Source organism: Heteronotia binoei, chromosome 15, assembly GCF_032191835.1.
Source record: "Heteronotia binoei isolate CCM8104 ecotype False Entrance Well chromosome 15, APGP_CSIRO_Hbin_v1, whole genome shotgun sequence".
Taxonomy (NCBI): Eukaryota; Metazoa; Chordata; class Lepidosauria; order Squamata; family Gekkonidae; genus Heteronotia; species Heteronotia binoei.
This window is the reverse complement of record NC_083237.1, coordinates 22,995,146-23,011,003: the sequence shown is the minus strand read 5'-3', so window position 1 is coordinate 23,011,003 and position 15,858 is coordinate 22,995,146. Positions and strand designations below refer to the sequence as shown.

At 48.5% G+C, this 15,858-nt stretch overlaps 1 protein-coding gene across 1 annotated transcript; it reads left to right on the top strand.

Annotated features, from left to right (window-relative positions):
• Nucleotides 1-1,892: 1,892 nt before the first annotated feature.
• On the top strand, nt 1,893-15,222 carry SPN (sialophorin). The gene is made up of 3 exons (XM_060255886.1): nt 1,893-1,971; nt 2,821-2,942; nt 13,386-15,222. The coding sequence occupies exon 3, from the start codon at nt 13,433-13,435 to the stop codon at nt 14,975-14,977; it is 1,545 nt and encodes a 514-aa protein (XP_060111869.1). The 5' UTR covers nt 1,893-1,971; nt 2,821-2,942; nt 13,386-13,432; the 3' UTR covers nt 14,978-15,222.
• Nucleotides 15,223-15,858: the final 636 nt, after the last annotated feature.

Below are 15,858 nucleotides of genomic sequence, written 5' to 3'. Positions count from 1 at the left end.
AGTACAGTTTTTGGCCCAAGAAGAAGTGATGGTGTTAATGATCAGATTCAGCACCTCAACAAGGCTATAAAGCATGATGTCACAAGGGAGGCTGACTGATGGAATAGTTGGTGGAATAGGACAGCTGCTGTCTCAACCAAAAGCCCGGCAGAACAGCTCTGTCTTACAGGCCCTACAAGATAACAAGGCAATATGTCATATGTGACAATGTCTGGGCAATACATCATATGTGGCAGTGTCCAGATATGCACACATAGGAGGTATACAAATACGAAGATTACACTTGTCTATTTAGTTGAGCTGGACATTGTCACATATTACACATTGTCTTGTTATCTTGGATTTTGTATTTTCCTCATTAAAACCAAATATACACATATATTTTACCATGTTATGTTTTCCAGAGGTCTTTACTTGTAATTTCTTTCTTTCTATGGGGTCTAAATGAAAGCCTGATCTCATCAGATCTTGGAGGCTAAGCAGGGTCGGCCCTGGTTAGTAGTTGGATGGGAGATCACCAAGGGATATGATGAGGAGGCAGGCAATGACAAACCACCTCTAAATGTCTCTTGCCTTAAAACCCCCTTGGGGTTACCGTAAGTCAGTTGTAACTTGATGGGAAGAAGAAGAAGGAGAACGAGAAGAAACAGCTGGTGGGCCCACAGCAGACCAGAAAACAGAGGCAGGGATGACTGAAACCCCTTAGTTAAAAGCCTGAGAGAAATGTTTTGGCTTGGCATCTAAAGGAAAAGAAACTGGATCTGTCTCCTTTATGCTCAGAGTCTCGGGTGAGAGGCTGCTTGCCATAATGGACAACCAGACACTGGTCAATGTGGCAGTAACATAATGATAAGAATGGCTGCCATGTTTGTTGACAGAAGGAAGGCTGGTTTATTTGCATTTACACCATTTGTCTACAGTTTAGGGTTGCCAAGTCCTCTTCAAACCCTGGCAGGGGACATTCGCGCGCACACAACGCGTGCGCATGACAAAACGACATCACCTGGAAGTGATGTCATTTAAAAGGTGGCGCGCACGCGAGCCGCTAGGTGTTTCCGGGAAAAAACTATAGTTTTCCTAGATGCTCTAGCCATCTGGGAGGTTAAAACTCTATGGTACCTATTGTACCATAGAGTTTTACCTTCCAAATGGCTAGAGCGTCCAGGGAAATATTGTTTAATTGTTTAAAATATTGTTTAAAAATATTTTCTTGTGTATGCATTGCTTACCTTCAGTCAACATCCTTCATTATTTCCAATTGAGGGAAGGCATTTAAAAGGTGTGCAGTCCCTTTAAATGTGATGGCCAGAACTCCCTTTGGAATTCAGTTGTGCTTGTCACGACCTTGCTCCAGGCTCCACCCCCAATGTCTCCTGGCTCCACCCCCAAAGTCCCCAGATATTTCTTGAATTGGACCTGGCAACCCTAACAGTCAATCAGAAGCCCAGTTGGGTAAAAGCCCTACCTGGCCCCTCTCAGTTTAAAAATCACTTGGTGGGCACCTCTTGGTGGTCTCCCACCCCAATACTAACCAAGGCCGACCCAGTTCAACTTCCAAGACCTGATGAGATCCAGCTAGCCTGGGCTACCCCGGTCAGGGTGTGCCGAGCCCACAAAACAGGCGTATTCACATTGACCAGACTCCAAACTCACAACATATAAATGCAAGAATTATACCATAAATGTGGCCCCTGATAAGAAAGAGGCTCTCTCTTCTTGATATGGGCAGTGCTGCACAGAAGCGACGTGTATAATGTGGGGACGGCTAGCCAGAAGAAACGAAACAGGCAGAGGGTGTGGGCCAGCAGATGAAACCAAGCTAGCTTCGAGACCCAAAGCAGCTGCCTTCTGATAAGAGGAGATAAAGGCTCTACAGTGGCAAGGGAACATTTAGTTTTGCTGATGATTTGTCGGAGTGCACAGAAGGACACGGCGGCTCCCCACACAACCAGGAAACGAGACCACTGCCAGGTATGATGAAATAACACCCACTCCACATACAGTGGATGGTTCCCCCTGCAGGCTGTCCCCCATCTAGGGCTCCCAGGTCCCCTGGGGGTGGGGGGTGGTACTGTTGGCAGATCCAGGTAAGGGAACTCCTGGAGGTTTAGGGATGGGGCCTGGGGAGGACAGGGATCTCTGTGGGGGAAATGCCACAGAGGGCACCTTCCAAAGCATCCATTTTCTCAAGGGGAACTGATTTCTGGAGATGAGCTGGAGACTGTCATTCCTATCTCCATCCCAGCATTTGGTTTATATGGGCTTGGAAGCTTTGGTTTTCCTCATAATACGTGTTTCCTTTCTCAGTTTAACTGTTTAAAAAATTCTTTCCTCTCTGCTCTTGTTTCTTTTCTACCTGGAAACACTCTTCCTGCTGGATTTCTGCCTTCAGGGCAGCTATTAAAGGGGCAGGACTCAATAATGCATCCCTGCTTTTTTTCTGCGGTTGTCCCTTCCTCTGTCGTGGAAGTCCTCCTTAATCCCAGATGCCAAGGTACGGAGGCAGCTTGTTGTACTTACAGAATGGAGATGTAAATGCCCTCTGCACAAGCTCACAGAAACTCCCTCTTATTTTTAAGAGGCTGATTCCTGGCACTTGAAAAATAAGTCCTGGGGCTAGACCTCCACTACAAATGGTGCCAGTGACTCCATCTGGATTTGAGCTTAAAGCCTCAGACCTCCACCCATCATTTGAACTGATGGAAATTGAGGATGTTGCCACCCCACAAAGCCACTTCCTTTTTGAATCTAACGGTTGCCTTCGTTTCTTTTTTTCTTTTTTCTTCCTCTCTATTTCTTCACTGCCGCCACCTTCTCAAGCAAAAATCTGGGGAGGAGGAGGAGGAGAAGACCACGCTGAGGCGTTGAGGATCACGACACAAGACGCTCCCCTCAAAGGCAGGGATTTGACCCAAACTGGGCTGAAGTCATCCTAGAAGAAGGTAGAAGGAAGCGGGTATGTGGGATGGGGACAGAACAGCTTACTGGGCAGTGAATAAAACTGAGGAACTTTGTGAAGAAAAAGGGACCAGGACTGGTCAAACTTGAGATCCATAGATAGATCTGCAGACCTCAGAAAAATGAGGAATCATAATCGGCAGGAATAGTGGCTGGGGTGGGGAGGGCTTATTTGGGTTGCGCATTATCCACAGAGATACACAGAGACTTCCCACTTTTTTTCTGGGAAGGCTCCAAGGTTTTAAGCAGATGTGTGATAGGCAGAAATTCAACAGGTATAGCATCCCTCGTTACAACCCCTCTGGGGCCAAGGAAAAATGGCACAGGCTGTATTTCTGTTGCTTGTCTGGCACCTATTAATGAGGAGAGGTACCCGACCACTCCCAGTGACCGCCTGCTGCTCCCCTCCTAGACTCCATCAGCAGCCATCTCTCCTGTGGCTTTGCAAAAGGGGGAAGGGAACAGACTAAAGCCCTTCACTGGACTGCCCGGCTCAGACAGCCCCCACTCCTTGTGTTTGTTTTGTTGTGAATGTGAATGTGAAAAGTGCCACCCTTCATGGGGCTTTCAGGGCAAGAGTGTTCAGAGATGCTTTGCTATCGTATTGCCTGCCTCTTCCTAGCGACCCTGGACTTCTTTTTAGTCTCCCATCCAAGAACTAACCAGGGCCAACCCTGCTTAGCATTGAGATCTGACGAGATTGGGCTAGCCTGGGCCATCCAGGCTGGGACATTGATTTCGTTAGAACCCCTGAATTTTTCTTTTGAAAAAGGACCAGGCAAGCAGCCCTGCCAGGTAAACAATTTTTTAATTTATTTGTTCGATTTATATTTATTTATGCCCCATGGCACAGAGTGGTAAAGCTGCAGTACTGCAGTCTGAGCTCCCTGCTCATGACCTAAGTTCGATCCCGGCAGAAGCTGGGTTCAGGTAGCCAGCTCCAGGTTGACTCAGCCTTCCATCGTTCTGAAGTCGGTAAAATGAGTACCCAGCTTGCTGGGGGGGGGGGGGGAAAGTGTAGATGATTGGGGAAGGAAACGACAAACCACCCTGTAAAAAGTCTGCCGTGAAAACCTTGTGAAAGCAATGTCACCCCAGAGTCGAAAACGACTGGTGCTTGCACAGGGGACTACCTTTTTTTCAATTTATATCTCGCCCTCCCCGCCAAAGCAGGCTCAGAGCGATAGCCCCACAGAATGAACCTGAAGCAGAAGATTCTCCAACTCCACTTTATCCAACCCTGTTACCTTCAAGCAGGAGCACACAGGGCTTTTTTTGTAACAGGAACTCCTTTGCATCTTAGGCCACACACCCCTGATGTAGCCAATCATCCAAGAGCTTACAGGGCTTTTAGTACAAGGCCTGCTGTAAGCTCCAGGAGGATTGGCTACATCAGTGGGGTGTGGTCTAAGATGCAAAGGAGTTCCTGCTACAAAAAAGCTCTGCATCTGTGTCCCCCATGTGCACATCTTTAGGGATTGTTGCAACATTTTCTTTAACAGAAGTTGGCCATGCTCTCCCTCCCCCTCAATACACAGGTGCTTGAAGACCATGTGCTGCCATGCAGAGGTTGTGTTTCTTTTTGGTGTGTCATCTTTTCCAACCCACAAGAAACAAGTGAAAGGCTTTCCTCCTACGTTTCTCCCACCCCCCACCCCTGCTGCTGCTGGGATCCCCCTACGAATGGCTTCAGAAATGACACGGAAGCGCGGGCAAACATGGCCCAAATGACTCGCACATCCTCTTTTCACATTTTCTATGTAAACGCCAAAGAAAAATCTTGCACATCTCCCCCACAATGAGGTGCAGGAGTTCCCCTTTCTGACTCTTTTATGGCTGCTTCCACAGAACTGGCCAGACTTGGGCTGCGATCACTCACACGCACTAAATAACGCACTTTCAGTGCACTTTTCAACTGGATTTTACAGTGTGGATTGGCAAAATCCAGTTGGAAAGTGCATCGAAAGTGCATTATTTTTTTTTGTGTGTGTGAGATCACAGCCTTGGTCTGTTCAGGACCTCTCCATGAATTTGCATTTTTTAAACTAATTGTGGATTGGAAATAAGGACACATTAAAAGAAGAAGAAGAAAAGAAGAAGCTCAATGACATCATTGTAGCACATGGACTTTATGCACCGGATATGGGTAGCAGAGAAGCCTATCTGTCATCTATGATGGGGAAATGTTGCCATCAACCAGGGACTCCTTTTCATATTAGGCCACACATCCCTGATGTAGCCAATCCTCCAAGAACTTACAGGGCTCTTAGTACAGGGCCAACTGTAAGCTCTTGGAGGATTGGCTACATCAGGGGAGTGTGGCCTAATATGCAAAGAGGTTCCTGCTACAAAAAAAGCCCTGCACGTCAACCATAAAGCAATCTGAAGTGGGGAAGATTCTTTATGAGGTCAAGAGCCCCAGATTCTCCATTATACCCTATGGGGACCAGACTTCATAGGGTATAATGGATTGGGTAAAGCAGACGTGGAAAAAAAAGTCTGCTGGGCCAGTCTCCAACTAGAACACCGGGGGTGCGTTCACACTACACTAACTAATTAGTTTTGCAACTGGCTTTTTGCTATTCTTACACAGTAAAAATCCAGTTGCAAAACACATTATTTAGTATGTTGTGAATGCACCCCTTGTTCTCTCTGCCCCCCCCCCCAAAAAAATCAGGGCTTCTGAGGCAGCTTGCCTTCCCCTTGGTTTATTTGATGTCAAGCAATGAGATAGCAGGATCCTGCCCAACGGTTGAGTAAGAAGTACACCTCCCTCTTGCTCCAAGTGTTGTGCTCAGGCAATAGTCCTGATCTAGATGATTATACCCTCCAGGGCTTTTTTTGTAGCAGAAACTCCTTTGCATATTAGGCCACACCCCACTGATGTATCCAATCCTCCTGGAGCTTACAGTAGTTTGCAGAATTACAGTGTACTGAGCCCTGTAAGCTCCAGGAGGATTGGCTACATCAGGGGTGTGTGGCCTAAGATGCAAGGGAGTTCCTGCTATAAAAAAAGCCCTGCCCTCCCTTGAACCCAATGTCAGAAGGCTGCTGCAAACCCAAATTGCTTTTCTTGTTATTTCCAACGGGGCTTTGTCACCGTTTACTGTAGCTGGATTGGGGATAATGTAAAAGTAGAGTTGCCAGGTCCGACAGGCAATATCTGGAGACTTTGGGGGTGGAGCCAGGAGCAAGCCGGTGACAAGCTGGATTGAACTCTGAAGGGAGTTCTGGCCATCACATTTAAAGGGATTGCACTCCTTTTAATTGCCTTGCCTTCATTGGAAATAATGGAGGATGGGGCACCTTCTTTGGGGTCTCATAGAATTGGACCCCTGGTCCAATCTTTTTGAAATGTGGTGGGTTTTTTTGGAGGAAAAACACCAGCTGCTATGCTGAAAATTTGGTGCCTCTACCTTAAGAAAAAACAGCCCCCCAAAGGTTGATTCTCCACTATATCCTATGGGGACCAGATTCCATAGGGTATAATGTCCTAGACCCGTGCCAGTCTGGTTTTCGGCCAGGCCACGGGACAGAGACGGTCCTGGTCGCCTTAGTAGATGACCTCCAACGGCAACTGGATCGAGGCGGTGTGGCAGTGCTGATGTTATTAGATCTGTTGGCTGCATTTGACACAGTCGACCATCAGCTACTGATCCACCGCCTCGCCGACATAGGGGTTAGGGGGTTGGCCTTACAATGGCTTTCCTCCTTCCTCATGGGTCGGGGACAAAGGGTGGCAATTGGGGGTGAACGATCCCAGAGGCGCACACTAGATTGTGGGGTGCCTCAGGGAGCAGTTCTCTCCCCGATGTTATTTAACATCTATATGCGCCCCCTTGCCCAGATTGTCCGGAGGTTTGGGCTGGGTTGCCATCAATATGCAGATGACACCCAGCTCTATCTACTAATGGACGGACGGCCCGCCTCTGCCCCGGGGAGCCTACATCAGGCCCTACAGGCTGTTGCAACATGGCTTAGGCTGAGTGGGCTGAAGCTGAACCCAGCGAAGACAGAGGTTCTCTGTGTGGGTCATGGCGTTCTGGGGAAGGAAATATCTCTCCCGACCTTTGACGGTGCGCCGCTGAAGGCGGCGCAGCGGGTAAAGAGCTTGGGTGTTTTACTGGAGCCTTCATTATCAATGGAGGCCCAGATAACAGCCACTGCCAAGTCAGCATTTTTTCATCTGAAGCGGGCGAGGCAGTTGGCCCCTTTCCTAGAGCGCCGGGACCTAGCAACGGTGATCCATGCGACGGTCACCTCAAGATTGGACTACTGTAACGCCCTCTACATGGGGCTGCCTCTGTGCCGGACCCGGAGATTGCAGCTAGTGCAGAACGCGGCGGCCAGGCTGCTGCTTGGCCTCCCAAGATGGGAGCATATACGGCCGGGGCTACGCGAACTGCACTGGCTGCTGATTGTATACCGGGTCCAGTACAAAGTGCTGGTGATTACCTTTAAAGCCCTATATGGCCGAGGACCGACCTACCTGAGGGACCGTCTCTCCCCGTATGAGCCCCAGAGAGCACTGAGGTCAGTAGGTAAAAACAGATTGACCACCCCTGGGCCAAAAGAAGTTAAACTTCGGACTACTTATGCACGGGCCTTCTCTACCGCGGCCCCATGTTTGTGGAATCAACTCCCAGAGGAGGTGCGGGCCCTGCGGAACCTTGATCAGTTCCGCAGGGCCTGCAAGACCACCCTTTTCAAACAGGCATTCATGAACGGCTGACCAAGCCCACAAAGAAACATCAAAATGGTCTAGTCTGGAGATCCGCCATCATTATACAAATTGACAGGCATAGCGTCGATTAATAACGGTACTGTCAGATCTAACTTAATGTTTTTAGACTTAGTAACTGTTTTAACTAATGTATTAATTGGTTTGGGGTTAATTTAATGTTTTGTTAAATGTATTGTTATTTTGCTGTTGTTAGCCGCCCTGAGCCTGCTTGGCGGGGGAGGGCGGGATATAAATAAAATTTTACTTTACTTTACTTTACTTTACTTTACTTTACTTTACTTTACTTTACTTTACTTTACTTTACTTTACTTTACTTTACTATAATGGAGTGCCCAGTGGACATTCAACACCTCCCCCAGCTTTCTGAAGCAGGGGGAGGGCATCCAAACCAGGGGATCCCCTGCCCCCAACTGGGGATTGGCAACCCTAAAGTCAGGTTGACTAGCAAAGAGTTGGCAGGCATTAATTTTTAAATTTTGGAATGTACAAAATAACCATCCCCACCCCAAAGTACCCTTAAGCCTGACTTACCATAGCAAAATTATCCACCTAAGTTCCCCACCACCACCACTCAGCGTTTCTATCCCCAGCACTGCTTATTTAAATTAAAAATGTAGATGTTGTTAGGGTCAGGATTTTCATTCCCCACCCCCCACACCCTTTCCACCTAAGGGGTGAAAAGATAACTGTTTGTTTTTTATATCAGGCCATTTTCCTTTTATAAAGCAAATTTGGACTCTTCTTTAATTCCACAGAAGATCTCTATCGGGAGTTTGTGGTCTGTAATTAGACTCGAATACAGATACCCATTGACATTTCCTCTGGACAGAAAATCTTCCGCATCCTTCTTGTCTGACAAGGGACAGGGACACACGAGAGTTGCCACCTCCAGGTGGGGCCTGGAGATTGGCCAGAATTACAGCTGATCTCTACCTATATCAGTTTCCCAGATGAAAATAGATGGTTTGGGTGATAAATTCTATGCCAGGGCCTGCCAACACCTTTCCTGGCACACACTGATAATTTTTAGAAAGTGGGTTCCCCTCCTCTTCTGCCCACCACCACACCCTCTGCTCGCACTTCCCTTCCTGCCCATCCACCTGCAAGCCCCCCCCCCCCAGCCTGTGCTTCCCCGCCTGCCACAAGCCCTCCCCCCTCCTCACAGCCACCTGCAGTGCGGAGCAGTGGTGCAGCTGGGAGTGCCACTTGCATGGCCACCAGAAGAGCCGACTCCACTGGGCATCCCCTGCACGCCCTCCCTGATTGTGGTCCTGAGCAGCATATTAAATCAGGAAGAAGAAGAATTGCAGATTTATACCCCACCCTTCTCTCTGAATCAGAGACTCAGAGTGGCTCACAGTCTCCTTTATCTTCTCCCCTAACAGCAGACACCCTGTGAGGTGTGTGGGGCTGAGAGAGCTCTGACAGAAGCTGCCCTTTCAAGGACAACCCCTGCGAGAGCTATGGCTGACCCAAGGCCATCCCAGCAGGTACAAGTGAAGGAGTGGGGAATCAAACCCGGTTCTCCCAGATCAGAGTCCACGCATTTAACCACTATTCCATACTGGCGCTCAAACTGGAAGAACAGGCTTCCTCAGGAGGTGGTGGGCTCTCCTTTCTTGGAGGTTTTAAACAGAAACTAGATGGCCATCTGATTCTGACAGCAACAAGGATCCTGTGAATTTAGGGGGCAGTATTTGTGAGTTTCCTGCATTGTGCAGGGGGTTGGACTAGATGACCCTGGAGATCCCTTCCAACTCTATAATTCTATGATTCTATGAACAGAGGGAGCATTGGAGGAGGGCTTGTGAGCGGAGGCTGGAAGGGTGCATGGGTGGGCGGCAGAGAAGGAGCAAGGTTTTGGGCCCTGTCAGCTGACCCACCTCAGGGTAGGCTGATGCTGACCATGTAAGCCAGTATAATGCACAAAAAAGAAAAGAAATTAAGATGAAGATGAAATGGCTGATGGAAACAGGGGTGTACAGGCAGAAATGTATCAGTTGGAGGATTTATTAGACTTATATCCCGCTCTCCCTGCCGAGGCAGGCAAAGGGTGGAAGAGTGGTACTTTGGGAATAGGAGAGTGGCATTTTCAGAAGTTAGCCATGTTGTTCCTGCTGCTGTCTACTTCCTCCACCAAAACCGTTAATTCCTTATGCAGGGCCTTGTTTGTAGCAGAAACTCCTTTGTATATTAGGCCACACACCCCTGATGTAGCCAATCCTCCTGGAGCTTACAGTAGGCCCTGTACGAAGAGTCCTGTAAGCTCCAGGAGGACTGGTTACATCAGGGGTGTGTGGCCTAATATGCAAAGAAGTTCCTGCTACAAAAAAGCCCTGCTTATTGGCAATAATGAAAGTTATGGGTGTGTCCTCTGCTGGTCATAGGGATTCTGTCCCCATCAGACAGATGTGAACCGAGAAGTCTAACAGTGGCTACTAGCCGTGGCGATTGAGGGGAACCTCCACATTCAGAAGTACCACGTTTCTGAATCCCAGAGTCAGGAGAGAAGGCCTTGGCCTCTGTGGCCTGTTGTTGGCTGTCCAGAGGAATTGGTTGTGTGCGACTGCGTGCTGGACTAGATGGACAATTAGCCTGATCCAGCAGGGCTTTTCTTATGACACAGTCCCCATGGAGAGAGTGGCAGCTTTAGAGGTTGGACTCTGGCATCACATCCCTACTGAGTTCTCTCTCCTCCCCAGACTTCCCCTTCCCCTAAATTGCCAGGAATCCCCCAGCCTGGAGTTGACAACCCTAGCCCCCTGTCATGAAAGCTATAGGCCAAGAAATATACAGAATGTAGGAAATGTTGCCGTTAAGATAGATTCAGATAAAAATCAAAAGAGGAAGGTCTGGAATGCTGAATAATACACAGGAGGTGTTTCCCCTTCAGCAGCCTGAAATATCAGCCTCTCCCAGCCCTTCCCTTTTGCTGCCCCAATTGCCTCAAAAGTCGTTAGTCCCAGCTTGTTTTCCCCCTTTTACACCTGTTTCAGTTCCTTCTGGTGATGCCTCAGTTTTAATTAAGGCATGATGTGAGAAAGCCTCTGAGAATTTAAATACTGGCTATGGGAAGTGAGAAAGTGGGCCTGTCTGGCAGCCAGACCTCTCCTTGATTTATTTAGGCCCTGACTGATTTATGACTGCCATGCATGTATGCACTCCTTCGGGTTGAAATGATTAAAAGATATAGATAGACTAATATGAGATATAGTGTTCTTCTGTGCTGCCGATAAGGGGCTGGATGTAACCAGCTTTTCTGCTGGTAAAAATGGAGGCTGGACCACCCTAACAAGCTATGCTGGGCCTCAAGGGACCTTCAGGTCTAAAAGCCACAAATACCCATGGTTGTAGTTAGTAAGGGGAGGAACCAGGTGAGATTGAGGGGGAAACTGGAGTCATCAAAGCCTGTAGTATTATAAGAAGGAATAAGACATGATGGAGGTTTATGAAATGACACATGGCATGAAAAAATGGGAGAGGCAGAACTCTCTCCCCTCCTGCAATGTAAGATAGAACTCAGGGGCACCCAATGACTTTGAAGAGCTATAGTTTTAGGACAGACGGAAGGAAGTACAGTGCCTGATTAATATGTGGAACTCACTGCCACAGGACTTGGTGACGTCAGTGTAGCAAGGCTCAGTCTGATGTACGGTTGCCAAGTCCAATTCAAGAAATATCAGGGGACTTTGGGGGTGGAGCCAGGAGACATTGGGATTGGAGCCAAGATCAAGGCTGTGACAAGCATAATTGAACTCCAAAGGGCGTTCTGGCCATCACATTTAAAGGGACAGCACACTTTTTCAATTCCTTCCATAGGGAATAATGAAGGATAGAGGCACCTTCTTTGGGGGATCATAGAATTGGACCCCCTGGTCCAATCTTTTTGAAACTTGGGAGGTATTTTGGGGAGAGACACTAGATGCTATACTGAAAATGTGGTGCCTCTACCTCAAAAAACAGGGGCCCCCCAGAGCCCCAGATACCCGCAGATCAATTTTCCATGATTTTCTATGGGAATAAATCTCCATAGGGAATAACAGAGTTCCCAGCAGATATTTCCCTCCCCTCCCCCCGCTTTCTGATGACCCTAAAGCGGGGGGAGGGTCTCCAAACCGGGGGATCCCCTGCCCCCACCTGGGGATTGGCATCCCTAGTCTGATGGCAGAAGGGTCCAGACTCGACAAAATCAAAACCAGACAGTGCTGTGTGGTTTTCCTTGGGGTCAGAGGAGAGTCCAGGGGCCAGAGGCAGCCAGCAGTATCATTGGCAGGCAAGGTCTGATGCCCAGGGAGGCAAAGGGTAGATAGAGCAAGGAGGGAGGGGCAACGTTAGCTGGACTTGACAAGCTGTTCTGATTGAAGAGGCGCAGTGTGCAATCCACAGCTTTACAGATCCTGAAGCATCCCAATTGGTCCCCAGAGAGTGTCATGTGTCAAGGCCTAGTCAGGTGATGTCAACACAGGAATGGAGGTTGCAGCCCAAATAGAGCTGTTGCGCCCCAGATACTCCTGCCTTCCATCTCCATGCTGAAGCTAGCCCCATAGTACAAGGTGGGGAAGGGCTATCGGCCTGTGGAAGAGCCTCTGTTTGGCATGCAGAAGGTCCCAGGTTCAATCCCTGGCATCTCCAGTTAAAGGGATCAAGTAGGAGGTGATGTGAAAGACCTCTGAGTCTCAGGAGAACTGCGGTCAGTCTGAGAAGGCAGCACTGACCTCTTTGGACCAGTAGTCAAACTCAGTATAAGGCGCAGGACTTTTTTTGTAGCAGGAAGTCCTTTGCATATTAGGCCACACCCCCTGATGTAGCCAGTCCTCTAATCTAAGAGTTCACAGGCCTACTGTAAACTCCAGGAGGATTGGATACACCAGGGGGTGTGGCCTAATATGCAAAGGACTTCCTGCTACAAAAAAAGCCTTGGGCGAGCTTCATGTATGTGCTGGGAAGTGACTGATAGAAGACTCACATATTAGTGACTCATCCATACACCTTACTACTGATGGCCACTAGGTTAGCTGAATTTAAAAGCAGGGGGAGATAAATTCATGGAGCACAGAACTACCCATAGATATTAGCAATGCTGGCTACATGGAATCTCCATTTGCGGAAGCAGTAGTCTTCTGAATGCCAGTTGCTACCCAACAATAAGGGAGGCTTTGTCCTCTATGTGCTAGCGTGTGGATCTTCTGGAACATTTGGTTGGGCATTGGGTTAGGAACTGGGCACTGGACTACTGATCTGATGCAGCAGGGCGCTTCTTATGTTCTTGACTGAGGTTACCTTTTGCCCAGGTGAGTGCACTGCGGTGTGCATCTACCTATGTACCCCAGGACTTTTTTTGCAGCAGGAACTCCTTTGCATATTAGGCCACACCTCCCTGATTTAGCCAATCCTCTTGGAGCTTACAGTAGGCCCTGTAGGAAGAGCCCTGTAAACTCTTGGAGGACTGGCTACATCAGGGGCGTGTGGCCTAATATGCAAAGGAGTTCCTGCTACAAAAAAAAGCCCTGATGAACCCTGTTTTCAGCCTTGTGTGCAAAAGCCCACTTCCTCGTTTGCAGGGGCTGTTTCTTTCCCAGAGTGTAAGGTCTTGGCACTGAGGTGTGCTGTGCTCCTGCTTCTATTTCTTTTCAGTTCATTTCTCTGGAAACGTATTTCACAGCTGCCAACCTTTTGTTCTCAGGTCACTATTGGGCTTTACTTTTGGCCAAGAAAGGCCAGGCCTCCACCATGAAAGCACCAAAATTTCCTCTCCGGCAAACACCCGGCTGCAGTATCTTCTTTGGCTTCCTTATTCTTTTTGCCCATGGCGCATTTGGACAAGACACATCCATTGAACCCAGCACAGTGCCAGTCATTTCTGCAGCACCAAATATCACATCTCATCCCACTGAATTTCCCACCAAGAAGCTGGCAGCAATGGGCACAGACACTGACGTCTCTTCAAAAGCCCAGCCTGTTTCCACATTGTTGGTCGCCACATCCATCAACAAGGAGGCAACGCCAGCGAGTACACTGTCTCCTGAACAGCTCTCTACACTCAAGCATTCAGGACCAGGTACCATCAAAGAAAAAAAGGAACAAGACACATCCATTGAACCCAGCACAGTGCCAGTCATTTCTGCAGCACCAAATATCACATCTCATCCCACTGAATTTCCCACCAAGAAGCTGGCAGCAACGGGCACAGACACTGACGTCTCTTCAAAAGCCCAGCCTGTTTCCACATTGTTGGTCGCCACATCCATCAACAAGGAGGCAACGCCAGCGAGTACACTGTCTCCTGAACAGCTCTCTACACTCAAGCATTCAGGACCAGGTACCGTCAAAGAAAAAAAGGAACAACCGGCAACGCTTAAACAGACCAAACAGGCTGACACTACCACAGACACCCACAGCTCTGCCAAAAGAGAGATAACCACAACCATGACAACTACCCTAAACAAAACAGAAACAACCAAAGTGGTGGGGAAATCCCATACCACTGTTGGAGAATCAACGTCCTTTAGCACAACAGCAGCCACTGCAAATGTGAGCGTCGGCCTGAAACCAAGAAGTACAAAGCAGGAAAAAACACCAGGACAACCTGTACCACCCCAGGGTGAGCCCACAACACACAGTACCAGGAGTACGGGGCCCAAAACCCAGGACACAACTGGAACATCTACCACTGAAACATCAGAAGTGAATAGTGAGGGGAAGAAAGACCCTTCAAAGGGCTTCAGAGGAACAACTGTGGTGTCTACCACTGAAACATCACAGTCTTATCCTATGTCAACAGCAAGTCCTGCAAAGGGCTCCAAAGCAACAGATGTTGCTATAGTCCTCAGTATTCTGTTGCTCCTGGTTCTCCTAATCGCTTTCCTGTTCTGCTGGCGGAGGTGGCGCCACTCAGGTTCAACGAGCTTCAAGACAGCAGGGTGGGCAGGGCAAGCGGAACTGCCGGATGATTCTGGATTGGATAAAGAGGTAGAGCAAGGGGCGCTGAGCAAAGGGGAAGGAGACACCAGACGTGCGACCCTCACCACTTTCTTTGGCAAACGTCAGTCCAGGGTACCTTCTGTAGCCATGGAAGAAGTTGTTCGGAAAGAGACTGGCGACACAGAGGAGGTTCAGTGTCTGATTGATGGAGATGTGAGCAGAGTCTCCAGTCTGGAAGGGTCTGGGGAAGCAAATGGTAAACTTCCCGAGCCCACCATGCAATGCTCTCAAGAGAAAGAGTTCCCTCCACCACCAGCCCACCAGGAGGAGACTCCTCCTACAAAACTAGAATAGGACACACCCACTTCCTAGGCTCCTCCTACCAGTGATTGTTTCCACTGCCTACACTTCTTCTATTCAATTTAAGGCACCCCAGATCCTTGTTTTACCACAGTCTCTATTCCCACCCCCTCTTCCATCTGTTGTAGGTGGGTGGAGGCGAGAAAGAAAGAAACTCTTGCCCCAGCATTCTTCAGAAATATCTGCCCACATCCTTTTTCCTGTGTGTAATAACCTTGAGTCCACTGATAAACGCTACCAGAATGGAAAATGATTTTGAAAAAAGCTTCAATGTGGACAGTGGGTAGGCAACAGGGGTAGACAACTCCCAGCATGCATGCCAGCAGCAGCATACAGCAGACCATTTGGCTTGGCATTGAGGGCCAAGTCACTGCTCAAGGGTACACAGCACTGGTAGTTCAGCAGCAGTGTAGGAGAGGCAGCAGGCAAGGCTTATGCCTCTTATCACCTCCCAGACCTGCAAAGCAACCAGATCAGTGGACACTAAGACAAATCCCTGAAATGCTAGCAACACCACTGGGGCTTGGCTTGCACCAAATGTATCTGGCCAAGAACAACCTTCAAATCCCATCCCAAATTTGTTTACTTGTACATCAGCATTTTCACAGGTACGCACTTCATTTTTTTTCAGCACTTGGGGGGGAAAAATTGCCTGCTCTTGAACTAAAACATCTTGTTTAGTGGTCAACATGCATCACTCTAGAACTAAGGTCATGTGATCTTAGGGCTATGACCAGTTTTCTAACACTGGGCTTTTCTGCTTTCTCATTCTCCTTGCTTGTGTGTTTCTGTTGCTTTGGGGGCTTGTTTTCTGTTCTGGGCATGTTTGGCTCCCTCTAATGGTCAATTTTATATTACATCACGTTATGTCCATT